The following is an 18065-nucleotide window of genomic DNA, read 5'->3' on the forward strand; positions in this document are numbered from 1 at the left end:
AGCATGTTCCCCAGTCCCCCTTTAAATAGTGTGCTCCATCAATGAAGTGAGATTGGTTGACATTGAGAATAGTGTGGAGCTCAGACCTGCACTTAGTTTCCTGACTGAACTTGCTCTGCGTCTCATTACTTCTGTAGATCTTCTCTGCTATTTAATTGAGAGCATGTAAAGAGTACAGGATTCATCATTCTAGAATTATATTAAAGAAAGAAATAAAGGTCCTATACCTGCATAAGCTGTTGCTTTTGAAATTATATTGCAATATCTTTATCTGACTTAAACTGGAACCAACAAAAATAGAAAAGTGTGGTTGCCGCAATCGCGTAGGGCCCTCCCACTAATTTAGCTTGCCAATTACATTGTCAATTAAGTCATAAGTTATTCGGATTTATCCCCCCAAAATCATGTTTTTGCAACAAATGCTTACATTTTTCACATTTGCGATGCCCCCTATGGATGAAAATGGATTTGTGGCATTTTTTGTAAAATAGTCCCCTCCCACTAACTTCGGAAGCAAATTACGGCCGAGCGATTCGCGCTATGACCCAAGGAATCCAGGGGAAAATATCTTTTTGATTTTACGACCTACGAACTCTGATTTTAGTCCCGTAATGCAAAGTTATTTAAATGTCTCCAATGAGTCAAGTAAAAAAAAGTAATCCCAAAAGTAATCGAACCAAATGTTTTAGATCTATTATTCTTCAAAAATCTAATAATCCACGGTCAACGGGTCAACAAATAAAAAGACAACGGATTGCTCAAAAAGGATGATAATATATATTCCTCACCTAACCTTCAAGTCAGGAGGCATACAGCAGGTTCCATTGTCCCAAAAGCTCTGAATTGGTTCAGAGCTTAAACTATCAGAAATGTTTGACCAAATGTCCTTTCTTCCCCTTCACAAAGTTCTTTAGTCAAACTTCTCAGTGGTTTAACAAGTTCTGGTTCTGGTTTAGTATTGGCCTTAAAAGAGTATCTTTGACAAACAACCACCACCAAACACACATTTTGATACCTAAAATGTAACCCCTTACCACTGACTGCCTCACTTTTTATGTTCCTGTTACCTCACTTCCTGGAACTATTGCTAACATGCTTTCCCCCACAGCTCCCCCTATGATGAACCTTGTCAACAGAAAATGAATGACCATGGTTTATGGTTTAACTACACAAAACAAAACATACGTACACTACATTTCAGGGTTAAATATTCAACCATATTTTAATCAATATAATATATATATATATATTCCCTTGTTATCACCCATGTTTTAATTTCTTTCAATACTCATACAAGGACCGGAAATACATTTATTCACACGTGGCAGTGTCACAAAAGGAAATTAAGTGATATTCCATCATTCCAGATCTGTCATAGATGGGGGAAATTATGTGATGCATAAGGATTAATCATTGAATGAATACAGGCGTGGTTATGCAAAGGGGAGGGATCTGTTATGACAGTAGAAATCTATACTCACACAAAACATAGACCAAATATATTGGTATTACCTGTATATGTATGTATTTATGTATGTATGTTGTGAGCAAATATTAAAGGAACAGGGCAATGGGTGGAAGGGATATAACATAATAAAGGATTGTATTTACACATTGAAGTGCAGACTAACAGGCTGTATGGAGAGTGAGACAAATCTTTGGACAGCAAATTGTTGCTTAACACCAGCAATTTGCATTGACGTTGGGCATGTCCAGTCCATAATGTGGGCATATCTGTGCACCTGCAATGGTCAAGAGGTGCAACAACCCACCTCATCTTCTAACCTAACCATAACCGCAAGCACGGGAGCAGCATGTCGGACTAATGTCTGAATTACATGCAGTCCCCCATAAAACAATTTATTAACAGAGCGGAAAACAATACGTCACCCAGCCCTCAGGGGTACCCAGGGGGTCCCCAGCAAACTTAGTTGATATGGCATCAAAATCAAATTTACCACTTTAACCATATATTAGTGCTGCACGATTGTTGCTCAAATGTGATTTGATTTTCCTCCACAAGAATTGACATGATTCTCATTTCTTCCATGAAAATATGCATTGTCTTTAGTCTGTACGTATAGTTGCTGAACATTTCTACATTCAAAATGTGGCACCTGGAGCCAACTACTGTGGCTTTAAATTTTAAAGCCATTTAAAGTTTAAATAGACAAAGTGCTTGACTTAAACCTGGCAAAAACATAAGAGTAACTAAACAGAATTGACAGCCAACTAGTGCTGCACGATTCCGGCTCAAATTTAGAAATGAGAATCTCGATCTTGATCTTTTTTCGATTAATTGTGCAGCACTACTAGTACTATACTGTACATCAGCTATTTGAAAATAGCTGATCTACAAGCTCAGAATGCCTCACATATGCCTGCACATATTCATTTGGGGGTCCTTGACAGTGGCATGGCAACCAATCAGAATATGCAACCCGTTTCCAGGTATCTATTATTAACATCATATAGACCAAGAGGAACAAAGAGAAGAAAAGAGAAACAGAATGTTTTATTTTGGACATTTATTGGTAGGAAAGGAACTGGTGCACTAACTATACCCCAGTTCATGTGGACTCACCAGGATGTAACAGTATCTCCACTATGTAAAAACTGTTTGGCATACAGTAGTGTTATTTAACCACATGAACTGTAGCATCTCAGTACTATTCTGCATGGGATGATTATTTGTCACAAAAAAAAGCCGATCTACAAGCTTACAATGTGTCACAACGCAATACGTTGTGAGCTTGAAAATGAGCTCTTTTGGTAAAGAGATTTGGGTAGAGGGAAAAAAGGATCAAACCAATAATAGACCCCTGGGGGATCCCAGCAACATGACCCTCAGCAACATGACTTTAAATGAAGGTAATACATTGGAAACAGAATAATAATAAATACATATTTATGCAATACACATGAGTTTCTTATAAATTGTTACAAGATTTCCAAACAGGAGTTGAGACATATGAACTTATAGTCAATAAGTCAGTATTGTAATGTTATATGCCACAGCATTTAATCAAATAGTTATGAACCATAAAAAAACACCCTATAGATACAGTGTATTCTTTTTGTATAAAAATAATGTAAAATTACCAACCAATAAAGGTATGCTCATTATGCGAGTTTAGCAGTAAGTAAATAATACTTTTGGCTAAAATGTTTTTCGCTTTCTTTTGCATCAATTAAAAAAATAATTGTCATATTTAGAGGAAATTACAATGAAGCAACATGGTCAAAGTATCATTTGTCCCTTTCAGTAATTAAACACTGACTGCTGTTAATTTAGTATGATCGAATATGGCAGTATATCCATAAAATACTTGATTTGGCTATTATTTAACTAGAGCACCGACTTTTCAAGCCATTCTAAGACACCAGAGAAATGTTATAATGTATGACAGCATGTTTATACATACATCATCCATCTTTATCATTACATGACACTCCATTATTGCTGATAGAAATCATGCACATTGCATGGCCACATTCAAGAATGTCTCTATACTATACATTAGTTTGACTCCGAGTCCAATCACGAGTTACTTGTCATAACCTTAAGATTATAACTATGAAATGAAATGTCCTGTAATATAAGATACTTAAATACACAAAAGGAAAAAAAAAAGTCCTCAGTGTTTACACAATGACAATTTTCATTTTCACAATTCTACATGTCAAAAGAGTCCCTCAACAACTTACATCTAGTGGTTCAAACAGGTTGCAAGTACCTTGCCAGGATGGATACATGTTTCATAGTGTGCCATGGTCTTCAGACTCGGTAATGAGCAAGGCAGACATTGAGAAAGTGTTTTCTTTTTCCTGCTTCTTCTCTATGCTTGAAGTGTGGCCTTCATGATTTTCATTTGAATCTTCATCTGTCTCATCAGGAAGCACGCTTTCCAGCTGAAAGAACAAGTTATAAATGGAATACCCAACTAACACTAACAGAGAATCTCAACTTGTGATGAGAGAAATTGATTTATTTTGAATACTTATATGGAATTGCCTCATTGTTTCTCACACAACAGTGTGTTGGTTGAATTGGACAGCAGCTTTGTTATTCTTCTTAAGGTGAGTTTAACCCCAAGTTTCACCCTGAAAATAGCTGATCTACAAGAGTGAGCATGTAGATCTGCTATTTTTGCGATTCTTTGCCAAAAGGGCCCTTTCAGGGAATTTCAGCCCCTGCCTCTCTAACATTCTCTGCACATCCCTGCATAGCATTAACATCCACCATCTTTAGTAGCTACCAGCCACAGATCCCTATATCTGTTGTATCCACCCTGGCCTTGAATTAACCTGTTTTCGTTCAGCAATCAGCAGTGAATGCCTAAAGCTGCTATAACTGCCTACAGTATGTTAGGCTACATCACTCATAAACTGTAGTTGGTTTTCAAATTAGATGCAAAACTCAAAGCCTATAATTCAGACATTAAGTATAATCCTGATCCTTAATGTCTCATGAGAATGTAGGTCAGTATTAAGTCACAATCCTGTCATCAGTGTGCAAACATACAGGTGATAATGTACAGTACATCCTGTATGTATGTTAAACAAACCTTCAGAATCGAAAGCGATCACACGACGCTGGTACCAACAGGACCCACCAACGAAAGAACATTGGATGGACATTACTGAGGAACTGTACGTTATGGAAAAACTAATATTCATACTTGGACTACAAGAGGATAAGTTCTATAAAAAGTGGGAAAAGTGGGATCTCTTCTTTCAGCCTATAGCGATAATGAGGATTTCAATGAATGCATCTTGTAATATGAATAATGCAGCCTTGTTTTTAGTTTTTCTCCCTTTTCTTTTTTCGTATTGTCTTTTTTTGTTGTTGTCTGTCTTTTCATCAATACAAATTAAGTGAAAAAAATAAGAACTCTGCACTGACAATATCATAACTCAACTGTAAATGACTGGGAAACAATAGCCTTCTCAGGTAGCCTACCTGAGTTTTCAGTTCTCTGCAGCTTGTGGGAAATGTATGCCTTTTAAGTGAGCTACACTTTCTTTTCAGAATGAACATAAAATACTATAAACAGCACAGAAGAATATGTAGATATAATGTACATGCATAATATGCATTATATTACCTTATTGGAAATCAGTGCTTCATTCTCATGGATTGTCACAATAGGGTGGGATGGCTGCATGAAGTCCAAGAACAGAACAGAAGACAAAAAGGCATGGAGGACAAATGAACATCAGGTTATTTTAGTAGGCCTACTGTAGATAGCTCAGACATTTCACCAAATTGGATACCATCACCATACAGTGGGATCGTATCACGCACATTCTTCTTTGAGAGGATTAAGTCATGGTGGCTGATTTAAGCAGTCATGTATAGTCAAAATAAGCTGGGTGTGACGACACACCTGTTGTGCACCGAGGCACACAGGATAGATCGGCTCCCCGCCCTACACACGTGCGAGCACACACTCAGGGAGAGCCTTTGTCACGACAGGTTGTTTTTTGTCTCCACCAGGCCGAAGGCATGGGGGGAGAGTATGTTTTGCACTCCGTCCGTCCGTGTGTCCGTCCGTGTGTCCGTGTGTGTGCCCAGAAGGGCACTTTTTCTAGTTCATCTTGTTTCCATGTGGCTTTATGCATTACGGTTAAAGCCGTGGCAAGCACTGTAATGTATGCCACTTGGAAGCACTGGGAATAAGATGTTAGAACTAAGATAAGGTAACCTACCTGTCATGACTCATGAGTCATGACAGAGGCGCTTTCTCTCTGGTGCAGGTGTGTGTGTGCGTGCGTGCGTGCACAAGGATGGTTGATAAGATTTATCTTGGGTGTGTGTAGTCACACCTACATTGGTCTAATTAATTGGACTCATGCCAGGTGTGACTGCTTAAGGGCCAACGGATGCAGCGGCATCCAAAGCATCACTATGTTGTCTTGGCAGATTGTCATTTGAATTACTCACTGAAAGAGTAAGTCCGTGACTTGGCTCACTGAAAGAAAACTACCAAATGCCAAAAGCTTGCCAAGTGGGGTCAACCATATTGCACTGATACTCTTCTTGTACTAATGTCTAGGAACCGATACCAGCTGCTACACTCATGCACCTTATTTGAAATACCATGTACATATGTTTGGATGGATATGCTACAGTATGTGTGCGATGGAAAGCTAATCTACTTCTCTCCCATTGAACGGTAGTGAATGGAATGGATTGTAGGGTGGGTGTTGTAGGGTGATAATATCACGTACAAGCGTATAATATTACCCACACCCACCCTACAATCACATCAACCGACAACCTGGCAACCAAATTGTGGTTGTGAACTTGTGAATGAAGTACACAGACACAGACATCTGCTTACAAGATTATTTAACGGCATTACATGTCAACAATACCAAATGGATTTTAATTAAATGGGTCTCTAATTATGCCCCTTATTTTATAAACATTTGACATTCCATTTCAGGATTTTAGAAAGCATTTCAGAAAGAGCGAATCCTACCCTAATATTATTATACAGCTTTGTTGAATACTCCACTCAATCACAAAATTCTGCAATCTGTTATTTTTCCTTGACAGACTGGTCTGCCTCGATCTGCTTACTCTGAAATGGAATCGGAAGCACTAATACAATTTCAGGGCCTGCTCTACAAGCTCACAATGTGTGCCAGTGGCATTGTGAGCTTATAGATCTGCTATTTTTAATGTTCTTGTGGAATGTTCACATATTATGACATGCCCACAATAGGGATGCTATGGCTAATGTGGTTTGATTAGGTAACTGATATGCAGACAACATCCACTGATTATTTGTAAGCATAAAACATCAACAACATATGTGGCAATTATGACACTATATGGTGTATTACCACTAACATGCAAAAGCATACTGACCCTAAACACAGATGTGTTTCTTTGGGATCCATCCAATATCCAACTCTGTGGCAGACCTACCATTTTCTGGTCAGTTACAGTTGACTCTGCAACATATTGTCTGAAGGGGTTGGGATGACATTCTTCATCTTCTACTGTTAGTTTGGGAATCGCGTTCAAGGGACGAATAACCCCAGGTTTTGTCTGGAGAGAAATGCAATGATTACAGTATTCATTGAGGTTTTTATTGTCTTACTAACAGTTATTTCTGGAGAAAGCGTCAAAGTGAAAACAATGCCGTACAAAGTATGGCTTTAGTAAAGCATGCTGTTCATAAAACTATTAATTAAATTAGATGTTTACCTTATTAGTATCCAGCAATTTTCCCTCAGCTGAAGTCGATGAGTTAAAGCTGCATAATGATGCCTAAGGGGTCGGACACAATATGAACAATTTATTTGCTATTGTATTTGAGTATCACACACCCACTAGATGTTACATGGAAATGCCATTTGTATTATCAAATATATATTAAGACGCTAAAATCAATGAACAATGGCAAATATCTCAAGACTGGAAAAACATGCAGACTCCTTATAATGTGATTTTTAAAAACACATTCAAAACACTTACTCTATGAAAGAATATTTAGTGCTGTTTATACTGTATACACTTTTGCACCTTTTCATGTCAAGGAGCCCTCAAATTAAATAAATAACATTAGAATTTTCACTCACATATTTAGTTTCACGTCCCAATCTTGGCATCGACGTATTTTGCTGCAAAAAAAGAAAAGGGGTATTATTATAATACCCCTTGCATCATGCTTATTAAACTGCAAGCTGCCTGCTTCAGGCTGTAAACCTACTTACTACCTACATACCTGTAGAGACCCTTTGTGAACCGATTCCTTGAGGCGTTGAGGCTCTCGGGAAGTATGGCACTTAAGTGATTGTTAAAAATTAAAACAATATTTTAAATTTTAAAATTACTCTGTATACATTACTGGCTAGACGCCACTCTTCATTTCATTGTCAAAAGTATTTGTATACTATGTGCAGTGACAATAAATTGAATCTAATCTAATCTAATCTAAAACGGTTTCATAATATAGAGTGCAACTATGTTGTAGCCTAATGTTACAACGTTGCTATGGATGACTGAACTCACTATTGGAATGGAATCTTCTAATATCTCATCGATGGCCGCATAAAGCTCCTCTGACTGCTGTCGGAGCTGGGCAGGTGAGCACATCTATAGAAAGAGATAACAGTTATATATGGCCACTTTATTGGTAACAGGTGAGAAGTGTTCTGTGAAGTCTTGTTCTGTGTCAACAGTTACCTCAAAATGGGTGTCTGTGACACAACTGTTTAGCGTCTCTGTTGGATGTTCATTTCTATCCACCTGGTCGTCAATTGCCTGAGAGAGGTGAGATGATGATTTTTAGATGACAGATAGAAGTCTTTGCTCAGGAGTAAGAAGGTAAGAAGGGCTCACATATTGATCTATAAGCAATAGCAATAATTTAAGTGTGGGATTATAATGTGGGAGGGTGGAGGGAAAAGGGGGAAAAAAGCTTCACTCACCTGCTGGTCCAACAGAATTGTATTTGTGGGAATTGCAGCAAGAGATTTGTAGCTTGACTTAATCTTGTGTGGCTAGAGTAAAAAATAAATAAGAAGATACAATAATTGAACAGCTTTTTTTCAAAGTGTGCTTAGTTGCTTGCACATAGGCATACTCTTCTACCATTAGAACTATCTCAGAATGAAACTTAAAATAAAAACAAATCACACCCGTGTGAAGTGAGGGGCGATCTTATCATCATACATCATCTCATTCTGACCAATCACAATTTGCGTCCTCACTTTTCTGTCTTCACTTTTCTGCCCTCACTTTTATCTTCAATATGTACTTTGCTCAGCCAATCAAATCATCGCTATGGGGTGATCAGCCAATCACAAGACAATGTTTGTGTTTACACAAAACCGGAAGATAGGAGGTACTAGCGCCCCTCAAAAATCTGCATTTCTCCAATGTGGATCTCAGACTTCATGTGGCCAGCCCCGCCAGCCTGTCATCTACGTCTACGACATCTGTCTATGTATGACATAGCTATAACGTATAAATCCACATTGCAGCGGTTTGGGAGATTATCAACAGACAGGCGAGACAGACAGACAGACAGACAGACCCTGTCTGCTCCTATCTACTGTCTCCCTTTAAGCTGATGGCAACCACATAATCATGCTATCTAATATAGCAGATTTCAGCAAGCTGATTGCTTAATGCCACAGACGAAAAACAGTCTAAGTCCACACTATTGATCCATAATGTATAAATGATAGATACGGGTTCAGGACAACGAGGCCTTTTCGTGGAGGGGTCAGAATGAAATTTGGACTTAGACTGTTTTTCGTCTGTGGTACTCATGCAATGTGTGGCATCGGTAGCGTCTTTCACACATGCAGCCGTTATTATGGACGTTTTCTAGATTTTAAACGGAGGGGTTGTATGTTATGCAACAGACGGACACGCACTATACAGGACATAGCACTATAGTAGTAGTGTGATGGGTTTCTCATCTGAGAAACTCATCTCATCTCATCAAGATGTTTTTCATTGCCATTGGTTAAATGTATAAGATTCATCAGCATACAAGTCTAATAAGAGCAGATACAAAAAATAAAGCTGTTTCAGTGATAGCAGGCTCAACAGTATGACAGTATGACACGTGATCTTGTAGATCTGCAATTTCTTTATTAATCTTTAGTGGTTAAAGTTTAGAGGAATCATACTTTTAGTGTTGGCCAAAGCACACCATACAGAATATTGCACAATAACTCATGCCTCACTTTAAATAAGCAGATGTCATGCAGATCTCAAGCAGAGTGTCTACCTTTCTTTTTTTACCCTCCCTGTCAGTGCAGTCTGATATTCCACCCCATGGCCTTGGAGAAGGTGTGGAGCGAACGGAGAGAGAGGGAGATGGAGTGAGGAGGTCACGTGCTGAGGGAGCAGGCGAGGGGGACAGGGTGAAGCAGTCTGGGGTAGAACAACGAGAGTTGACAGGTGATGGCCATCCGTGAAAAACAATGGGCGTGTAGCGGGAAGGTGAGAGGCAGTGAGCTTTAGGAAATTGTGATAGCCTGTCACTTGAGCTGTACAACGTAGAAGCCTTGCTTTCAGATGTACCAGAGGGCAGAGGGCTTTGCTGTAGAGAAAGGTAACCAAGTTCAGGGAGAGATGCGTATGGCTGGGAACTCTGCTCACTACTTTCTTGCTTGTAATGTTTAGGTGCCGGCGAGTTGGGTTTTGAACGGGAGAAGTGTTGGTTATTGTAGGCTGCATGGCCCCGGAGATTAATGACATTATTGCTGAACTCAAGCTCAGGAGAATCTGATTTAGACGTTAGGGCCGATGATTGTGGAAGTTGCTTGTAAGCTTTAGATTCAGAGATTTCTTTATGTTTTACAGGACCAGGAGAACGAGATTTGAGTTCTGTAGTCGGAGATCGTTGGGGTGCGAAGGGAAGAACTTGGGGCCGTGCATCATTCTTGTTCAATGATTGAGTCAGGTTTTGTGTAATCATGGGAGGAGATGAAGCTAAGTCCCATTTGGCTCTATTATTTAAATTCACTCTTTCTGAGCACCTTATCGGTGGAGAAGGAGGATTGCCACTGTAGTGGTCCTTTGGCTGGACAGAGGGTGGGGCTGTCTGACATCTATAGGGTTCCCCGTGGTAATGGTTGTGAACAGGTCTACCTATAGAGGCTGATGACTGGGGTGTGGAAGACACTTCAAAGGGAATGGAGGACACGCTGGAGGCTGCCGAGCAGGCGTTGCAGGAGGACAGGGTCACAGGGTTAATAGGCCAGCAGGGAAAGTAAGGCCTCTGCAGAGCAGACGACAGGACAGGCAGGCGACCTTTCCTCAGAATGGCTGTGAGAAGGGAGAGGCGGGTGAGTGGAAGCCGGTGCCGGGAGGGTGGCGACTGCGGGCACATGGATAGGCTTTCACAGGATGAGAACTCAGACTGGGCCATGTGAAGCAGACTAGAGCCTGGAGCCAAAGCGTGTCTCCTCACCCTGACGACGGCGGGGGAGAATATACCCGAGCGGATGGAGGAGCAGGGCGACACGGTGCGGCTGAAGGAGTCGTCCCCGTTGGACAGCTGCATGGCGGACCAGCTTTTCTCCTTGTCCCAGCCCTCAGACAGGATGGACTCTCTGGAAGAGGCCGGGGTGGGAAACAGGTCTGTGGAGTCTGTGGGGCTCGCCCTGTCCTCTGATGCCGATGCTCTATTTACAAAGCAATCGGAGCTAACCTCAGTACCCAGAGATATGTGGTGACACGGCTGTGGGGAAATGCCCCTGTGTTTATCAACAGCTGTTTCCATGGAAGCCGTCCCATCAGCTAAACGGTTGCGTGTATTTTCAGCCTGAACACTGAATGAGGGAGTGATTTGAGGGAGACGCACGTGATCCATGGGATGCTTCAGCTATGAGAAAACAAAGATGAAAGTTACATAAAAAAAATCTTTTCAGCACATGATAAAAGATGATGACACTCCGGAGAGTCAACGTTCAACAAACCTTAAAAAGAAATTCATATGCTAATAAAAATGGATAGTTCAATAGGGTTCTTTAAAGTAGATATATCGATAAGAAATTTAAATCACTGAAATCCAGAATGGAAATAGATTATTTATTTTCCCCATGGGGCGAAAAGAATCACAGGTCCAGTGTTAAGATACATTTGGATGACAATGTTTCGAGCCTAGGCTCTTCATCAGGTCTAAAACCTGAAACTTTGTCATTAAAAATCTATTGTCTATTCTTTTTCATTTGTAATGACAAAAATTAATCTTCATCATCCATAGCCTACACACTCTGTAGATATTCATCATCACGTAATTTGATTAACTGATTGAATTATTATACTACCCATCTACGGTAATTAAATTAACACCTCTTGAAAGGCAGTCAGGGTTTCATCCTTGACAGCTGTGCCACAGTTGTGTTTTAGATTTAGGTCTGAGCTCTTGTCCATGTTTTATGAACAACATTATACAAGGCATGCCAATAACAGCTCATGCTCTTTCACTCACGTGAAAAGTCTTCCCTTGGAGCACGTTTACACCATTCCTTGGTCCGTCTTGTTCTGAATTGATATAGACCATCTTTGCCTTGAAAATCCCACCGTCTGACATGGTGTCCTTAGCTGCTGTCTCCTTGGGAGCTGGTACGTTCTGACGCAAGGAGAACGCAAAGCAAAATGTTAAGTAACAACTGAACTGAGTAACCAGAGAAAACCCGAGGTAACCCTCAGCCACCCTCTGAACGTAATGCCAAGCAGCAGCAGCAGGCATGGATCATGATGACTCTCTTGGGGGTGTGCTTCGTGTCACCAGAGCACATGCAGCAGCAGCAGCAGCAGTACACATATGGTTCACATGTACAAACACATGCCCCGCTGACATTTTATCAGCAGCCCCATCAAGCATTCTAGTTGGCATGCAAGCCAGGAAAGGTCCACTATAACAGAGATACATAGAAGAGATGATGTTCCTTGTGGCCAATAACTCAAAACTGTAATCAATTATAATGTAGGCCTACATACTTGTGAGGAAACCTACTCCCTGCTTGCCAATGTTCTGATTTAATTCTGAAGAAAGCGGTAGTGTGCTAAAGGTAATCAACCTAGGATTTTCAGTAAGTTATCTGAGCTATGTTCCTGTGAGTGAGCATGTTATGTTCCCTCCCACTGCTCTTATAACAAGAGTATACAACTATGGCTAATTATAGCTGTGGATGACAGTATATCTATATTTATTACTTTACACATGCAAATAAATCATCTTAAATTTAAAATTCTATAATTAATTTACAGGACTGAATATTTTTTTTCATTCACCAGAAATACCTGGTTTAAATATCTGTGAAATATCAGTGACTCACAGCTCACTTATTGCAGTGGTTCTCAACTTGTGGGTCAGGACCCCCAGGGGGTCCCCATATAATTTTGGGGGGACCCCCAGATAAGTGACAATGTAAGCATTTTTAAGACCTTTTGAAATACCTAATAAGAAAGAAAGAAAGAAAGAAAGAGCCTACTGGATCAAACCATTCTATAACAACTGGTCAAACATTGGCCATATTGTCAAATAATATAAGAGGTAAAGAACTTGTAGATCGTCCATTTTATTTGAATACTGGACTACTCGCCCTGGTGCTTGCCCGTTTTTCCTCCCGGAATTTTCCCCAGTGAGGGGGATAACTTTGTAATATGCTATTGGCTGTGTAGGAGCCGATCTACTATAGGCCATCACATCATGTACGTGCCATCATGCCATGTCTAACATTCCTGTTAGTGTGCTTTGTCACCCCCTACAGACAGGGCAGAGAGGACATAAATGACCTGGCCATCAGAGGGCCAGGTGTTGTTGATTGGAGGTTCACAGTTTTTTACGTCTGGTTTTTGTTCTACACCTCCTTCTATTCTCAGTTACAGTTATATGCTAAAAGTATCTTTATTTTTGTTTTCAACTTGGATCAAATAAACCTTTTGAGTTCAACTTTAATTCTTCGCCTGGACATTCCTCATTTCCCTTTTTTGGTCAAGTTTGCTGCACAAAGCCAGTCAGTTGGAAAAAGGTACTCTCAGTCAACCACCACAAAGAACAAAAGGTCTCTACAGGCTGTTTGTATTCTTTTTGGAAAAATATAAAAAGATACTCCTGTGGAAAGGCTATATTATTTGACTTATATTGAACCTATAAACAATTTAGTATTATTTAGTATATGTAAGGTTTTGCTCCCTCAAATGGTACCTCGTAAGATAATCCCCACATATCCTACAACAACTTCTGTGAACAGACTTCACTGTAGTAGCTTTTCATAAATTATATTTGTACTTAGGCTGTTCTGCTGTCATGAAAGTTTATAGTTGGAGAAATTCAAAGTCCAGCCGTCTGCTGTCCAGCCTCTCCCACCCCTCACTGGGGAAAATTCTGGGAGGAAAACAGAAACGGGCGAGTAGTCTTGTTACCTTTTATTTTATCTGTGGAATCGAGGCAACAAAATTGAATGCCTCAACTCCTTATCAGGGTGGGGAGTCCCCAGTTCAAATATGATTATGTTGGGGGATCATGGCCTGAAAAGGTTGAGAACCACTATAGTAGCCAACCAACACAACTGGAATTAACATGACGATCTATCATACACAAAGTACTGGCAAAACAGGAAATAACATTCAGTACGACATGGAAGCAATTCAGCTATTGTGTTAATTGCAATGCACACTATTAATTATACAAGGTACGTACATGCATTAGTTCATTACCGTGTGTGTGTCAGTATATGTGTGTGTCAAGGCCACACCTTGAAAAAGTGTGTGTGTGTGTGTGTGTGTGTGTGTGTGTGTGTGTGTGTGTGTGTGTGTGTGTGTGTGTGTGTGTGTGTGTGTGTGTGTGTGTGTGTGTGTGTGTGTGTGTGTGTGTGTGTGTGTGTGTGTGTGTGTGACTGTGTGTGCGTCTCAATGTGTAAGTGAATAGGACTATATGACATTTAAAGAAAATACAAAATGGGGGCCACTTTAAAGTGAGTTCCACAGGACAACTGTCAACCACAGGTTGAGTTTGTTTGTGTCTTTCTGGAAGACAATGAGGATTTCATACCACACTATATGAGGAGGGGGTCAGAATCCAGGTCAGCTCGCCATCAATCCAGAACCGTAAACAGAGGATCCGAATCACAGGAAAATCTGTACTAACTCAAAGCTTGTTGTAGGTCTGCCCTTTTCGGTTAGCTCCACTATAGCATACAGCAGAGCATATGTTAGCAGATGCATTTCAAAACATTTACACATAACCAACCAAACCATTGACAATAAACCTATAACCATATATGACTCTTTATCTCACTGCTGCGTAGGAGTAGAACACAGGAGTAGGAGTTTCACCAAACACAGCATCAAGCACAGGATAGAGTGGAAGTCTAGAAAGTGGCATTTATACTGATCACATGATTGACATGTTTGGTGCCTCCTGGCTTACATCTGTCTACTATACACACCTGCGGTTCATCAACTCATCATCGCCATTAAATCCTGCTTCCCATCCACTCATCGCCAGATTGTAGTTTGTACTGAGGTAGTAGAGTTGGAAAAATCTAGACAAACTTTCTTAGGCCTATGCCACTGCATGAGCCACACTCTCATTGTCCCCCGAGAAGAGGGCAATGGCCACTTCAGACGTTGGAGGACCTGCAAGCCTCCTCAGAAAAAGAAAAATGCTTTCCCTTCCCTTCCTGTAGAGGGCTTCTGTGTTGTCGGCCCTATGTTCACATTGTTCTTTATGCGTACACCTAGGAAGCTGTAGGTATCCACAATCTTTCCTGACTCCCCGTGGATGGTGATGGGAGCTGAAGGTTTCTTGTTTCTTGGGGCAGTACTAGCTCCTTCGTCTTGCGATTCTTGCCTATATGTTGAGCCAATAGTGATTGTTGTTTGTCACTCTACTTCACGAAGGGCATTGTGTTTATCCATGCTGTCATTCGTGATGCATTTGACAATGGCAGTGTCATCTGATAACTTCTGAAGGCGACATGTTTCCAAGTTGAAATGGAAGGCGGAGCCACGGAGGTACAGATGATGAACAGGAAGGGTGACAGAGTGGTACCTTAGGGCCACAGTTCTCAAAGTGGGGTCCACAGAGGGGGAACCTGTGCTGCTAACCAGCACACCTGCAGTTTGATGTACTGCAGTATGCTGGTGAGGAGAAGTAAAATAAACTTGACTTATGGTGTTGCACACAATGCATCCACCCCTATAGGCTCTGTTTAGCAGGTATATGATGGCATCGTCTTGTATTGAAGAAGACTTGACATACAGACCCTATATAAAAGAAATAGCCTACCTGACACTCAAAGTACAAAATAAAGAAATATCTGAGAGCACACAAATCAGGTGTCATGTCATGTCACCTTTCCTATGTGTTCTTATATAATCTCTGTATGCATTTCCTCTGTAGTCACAACAGAGAAAGTAAATAATGCGAAAGGTCGAAGCAGATACTTCCCGCTTGCATGACAGCTCCTGTGACTGTTTAATTGCTGTGAGAGTTGTGGAGGTCATGCCGTACTCAGATCAGATTTCAAACTGCTGAGAGCTTCTGTGTTTTCCCGCATGTTGTATATCACAGTGCGTGATCTTACTCAGTTATTTATTGTGGCATGCCAGTCACCAGTGTACAAACACCAGTATCCATTTCCTGAAGCAGACCACCCTCCCTGATGATTTTTAAAGAGATGGTATGGTATATTAGGCATGACTTATTTGAGGAAACTGTATGAACTTTAAGAAATGTAAGGTTAGTTTTCTCATGTTTTGCACAGAGGTTTTAATGACATAATCTTATATTACAAAATAAATAATAATATATCTCTCCAGCAGCTCTAGATTTCATGTCATCAACCACAACTTCTTATGCCTGTACTATACTGTCACCAACTTGTGATGTGGGCCTATAACCAAATTTCAAGGACAGGTTATTCGGTTTTTACATATTTATTCCTTTCCATATCACAGTATAGGCCTACCATATACATTTCTATGAAAACAGACCACAATTGAATGTGTTGCAGTAAATCAGATATCAGAAATGCTGTGTTTCAGAAGATCTCAGATCAGAGTGTGCTGCTGAGGATAGAACATAAACAGTTGGGTGTGTCGCCAAGGAAAGAGTTTAATTACAGACAATCATTTCCCCTCAGTGGATGCATAAATAGAGCCTATTGCCAGCTGCCCTTATAGGAGCGTGGTTATTGAGTGTAGGCCTACTGTGTTTCTTCTAGTTGAGTAGTGGGTGAAATGCAGTCACGAGTCTCATAAAGCTGGGGGAATAAAAGGACCACAAAACTGAGTTGGAAGTATAGTCGTATTTCACTGTATCTCGTGAAACGTTTTGGAGAAGGCATTCTCATGTGGTGTCATGTCAGTCCAGTTATAGTCTTGATCACAACATTTGTAGTGAGCGATTAAAAAGTGTACGTGTACGTGTATGTGTTGTGTATGTGTATGTGTGAATATGTATATATGTACTGTATGTGCAGTTGTGCATGTGTATGTATGTGTGTGCATGCACAAATTGCACATGTGAGTGTGCGTGCATGTGTATAGGCTAGATTTCAAATACATCATGATGATACATACGATTTGCATCATGTGGTTACTTATTATGTTTTAGAGTGAATTTCAAATATTTAAATAAAACAAAAGTGTTGTTTATGACAGGGTGGAATATGGTTAGGTATTTGGTTAGTGGGTGAGTTGGGTGTTTGCATGGTTATTGGTTATAGACAGTTCTTGGTAGAAACTTAAGACATTCATTGTAGCATGAAAGTGTATGATAATGTTTCTTCTAATCTCAAACCTCTGAGCTATCCATTATTTATCATGGAAGGGGTGGTGGGGACGGGTAAATGATTGATGAAGATGTGCAATGCTAGTGTGAAGATTACCATTAACATTTAAGACCTATGAAATGTAAATAAACAACGGGTTTGAGATTAAATAGCTGTTTCATGCAGAACTTAAAGCAGAAGGTGCATTTTAGACACAAATATGGGACATACATTCAGGGATTTCATGTCACCCTTGTCCCAGCACCTACCAACACCTTCATGTTTTTCTTATTTACAAGAGCAAAAAGCATTTGTGTTTTAAAAGGCTCTTACCTTGCCCAGCCCTGCATTGAAGCCCTCCATGACCGTTTTGTTCAAGTACTGTGTAGCCCTATATCCAAAATCCTTTGATGTTATCAATCAGGCCAGGTGCTGAAAACACTCTGCTTTTCAATCCCTCCAGTGAAGTTCAACATGCATTGCTGTTGTTGTGTGCATAGCTATAGCCGTAGCCGACTTCCTTTTATAGACGCATAATGGCCACAAATAGCTTACACACAGCAGCCAGGCTTCTGGGCACTGATAACAACAGGGCTTCATTCCCCTGGGAAAGGATTCAGTGCATAGTTTCCTTTTCTTTTTTCCCCCCTCATTTGAACATTTTGTCTGATGGATGTCAGTGTCCAACTAGTGTCATATGCATGAACAGTCAGGCATCATGACATTGTATGATTTCATTTCATTTCATATTTATTTATTTCATTTCAGTCATGGTTTTACATGATTATATTAATTTTACT

General features: G+C 40.3%; 1 protein-coding gene across 3 annotated transcripts; it reads right to left on the reverse strand.

Annotated features, from left to right (window-relative positions):
• Positions 1-2997: 2997 nt before the first annotated feature.
• mlip (muscular LMNA-interacting protein) lies at positions 2998-17832 on the reverse strand. Of its 3 annotated transcripts, none has more exons than XM_083774870.1 (12): positions 17599-17832; positions 11973-12113; positions 9762-11363; positions 8449-8520; positions 8204-8281; positions 8030-8113; positions 7743-7802; positions 7597-7638; positions 7223-7285; positions 6941-7063; positions 5109-5162; positions 2998-3912 (listed from the first exon to the last, which is right to left on the reverse strand). In XM_083774870.1, the coding sequence occupies exons 1-12, from the start codon at positions 17626-17628 to the stop codon at positions 3760-3762; spliced, it is 2502 nt and encodes an 833-aa protein (XP_083630996.1). In that variant the 5' UTR covers positions 17629-17832; the 3' UTR covers positions 2998-3759. The 3 variants fall into 3 exon arrangements, with proteins under 3 accessions (XP_083630996.1, XP_083630995.1, XP_083630997.1); XM_083774869.1 differs by having other exon boundaries at positions 6881-7063; XM_083774871.1 differs by having other exon boundaries at positions 6881-7063; positions 10950-11363; positions 17599-17831.
• Positions 17833-18065: the final 233 nt, after the last annotated feature.

The sequence above is a fragment of the Protomyctophum parallelum genome (assembly GCF_964188405.1).
Source record: "Protomyctophum parallelum genome assembly, chromosome: 10".
Lineage (NCBI taxonomy): Eukaryota > Metazoa > Chordata > Actinopteri > Myctophiformes > Myctophidae > Protomyctophum > Protomyctophum parallelum.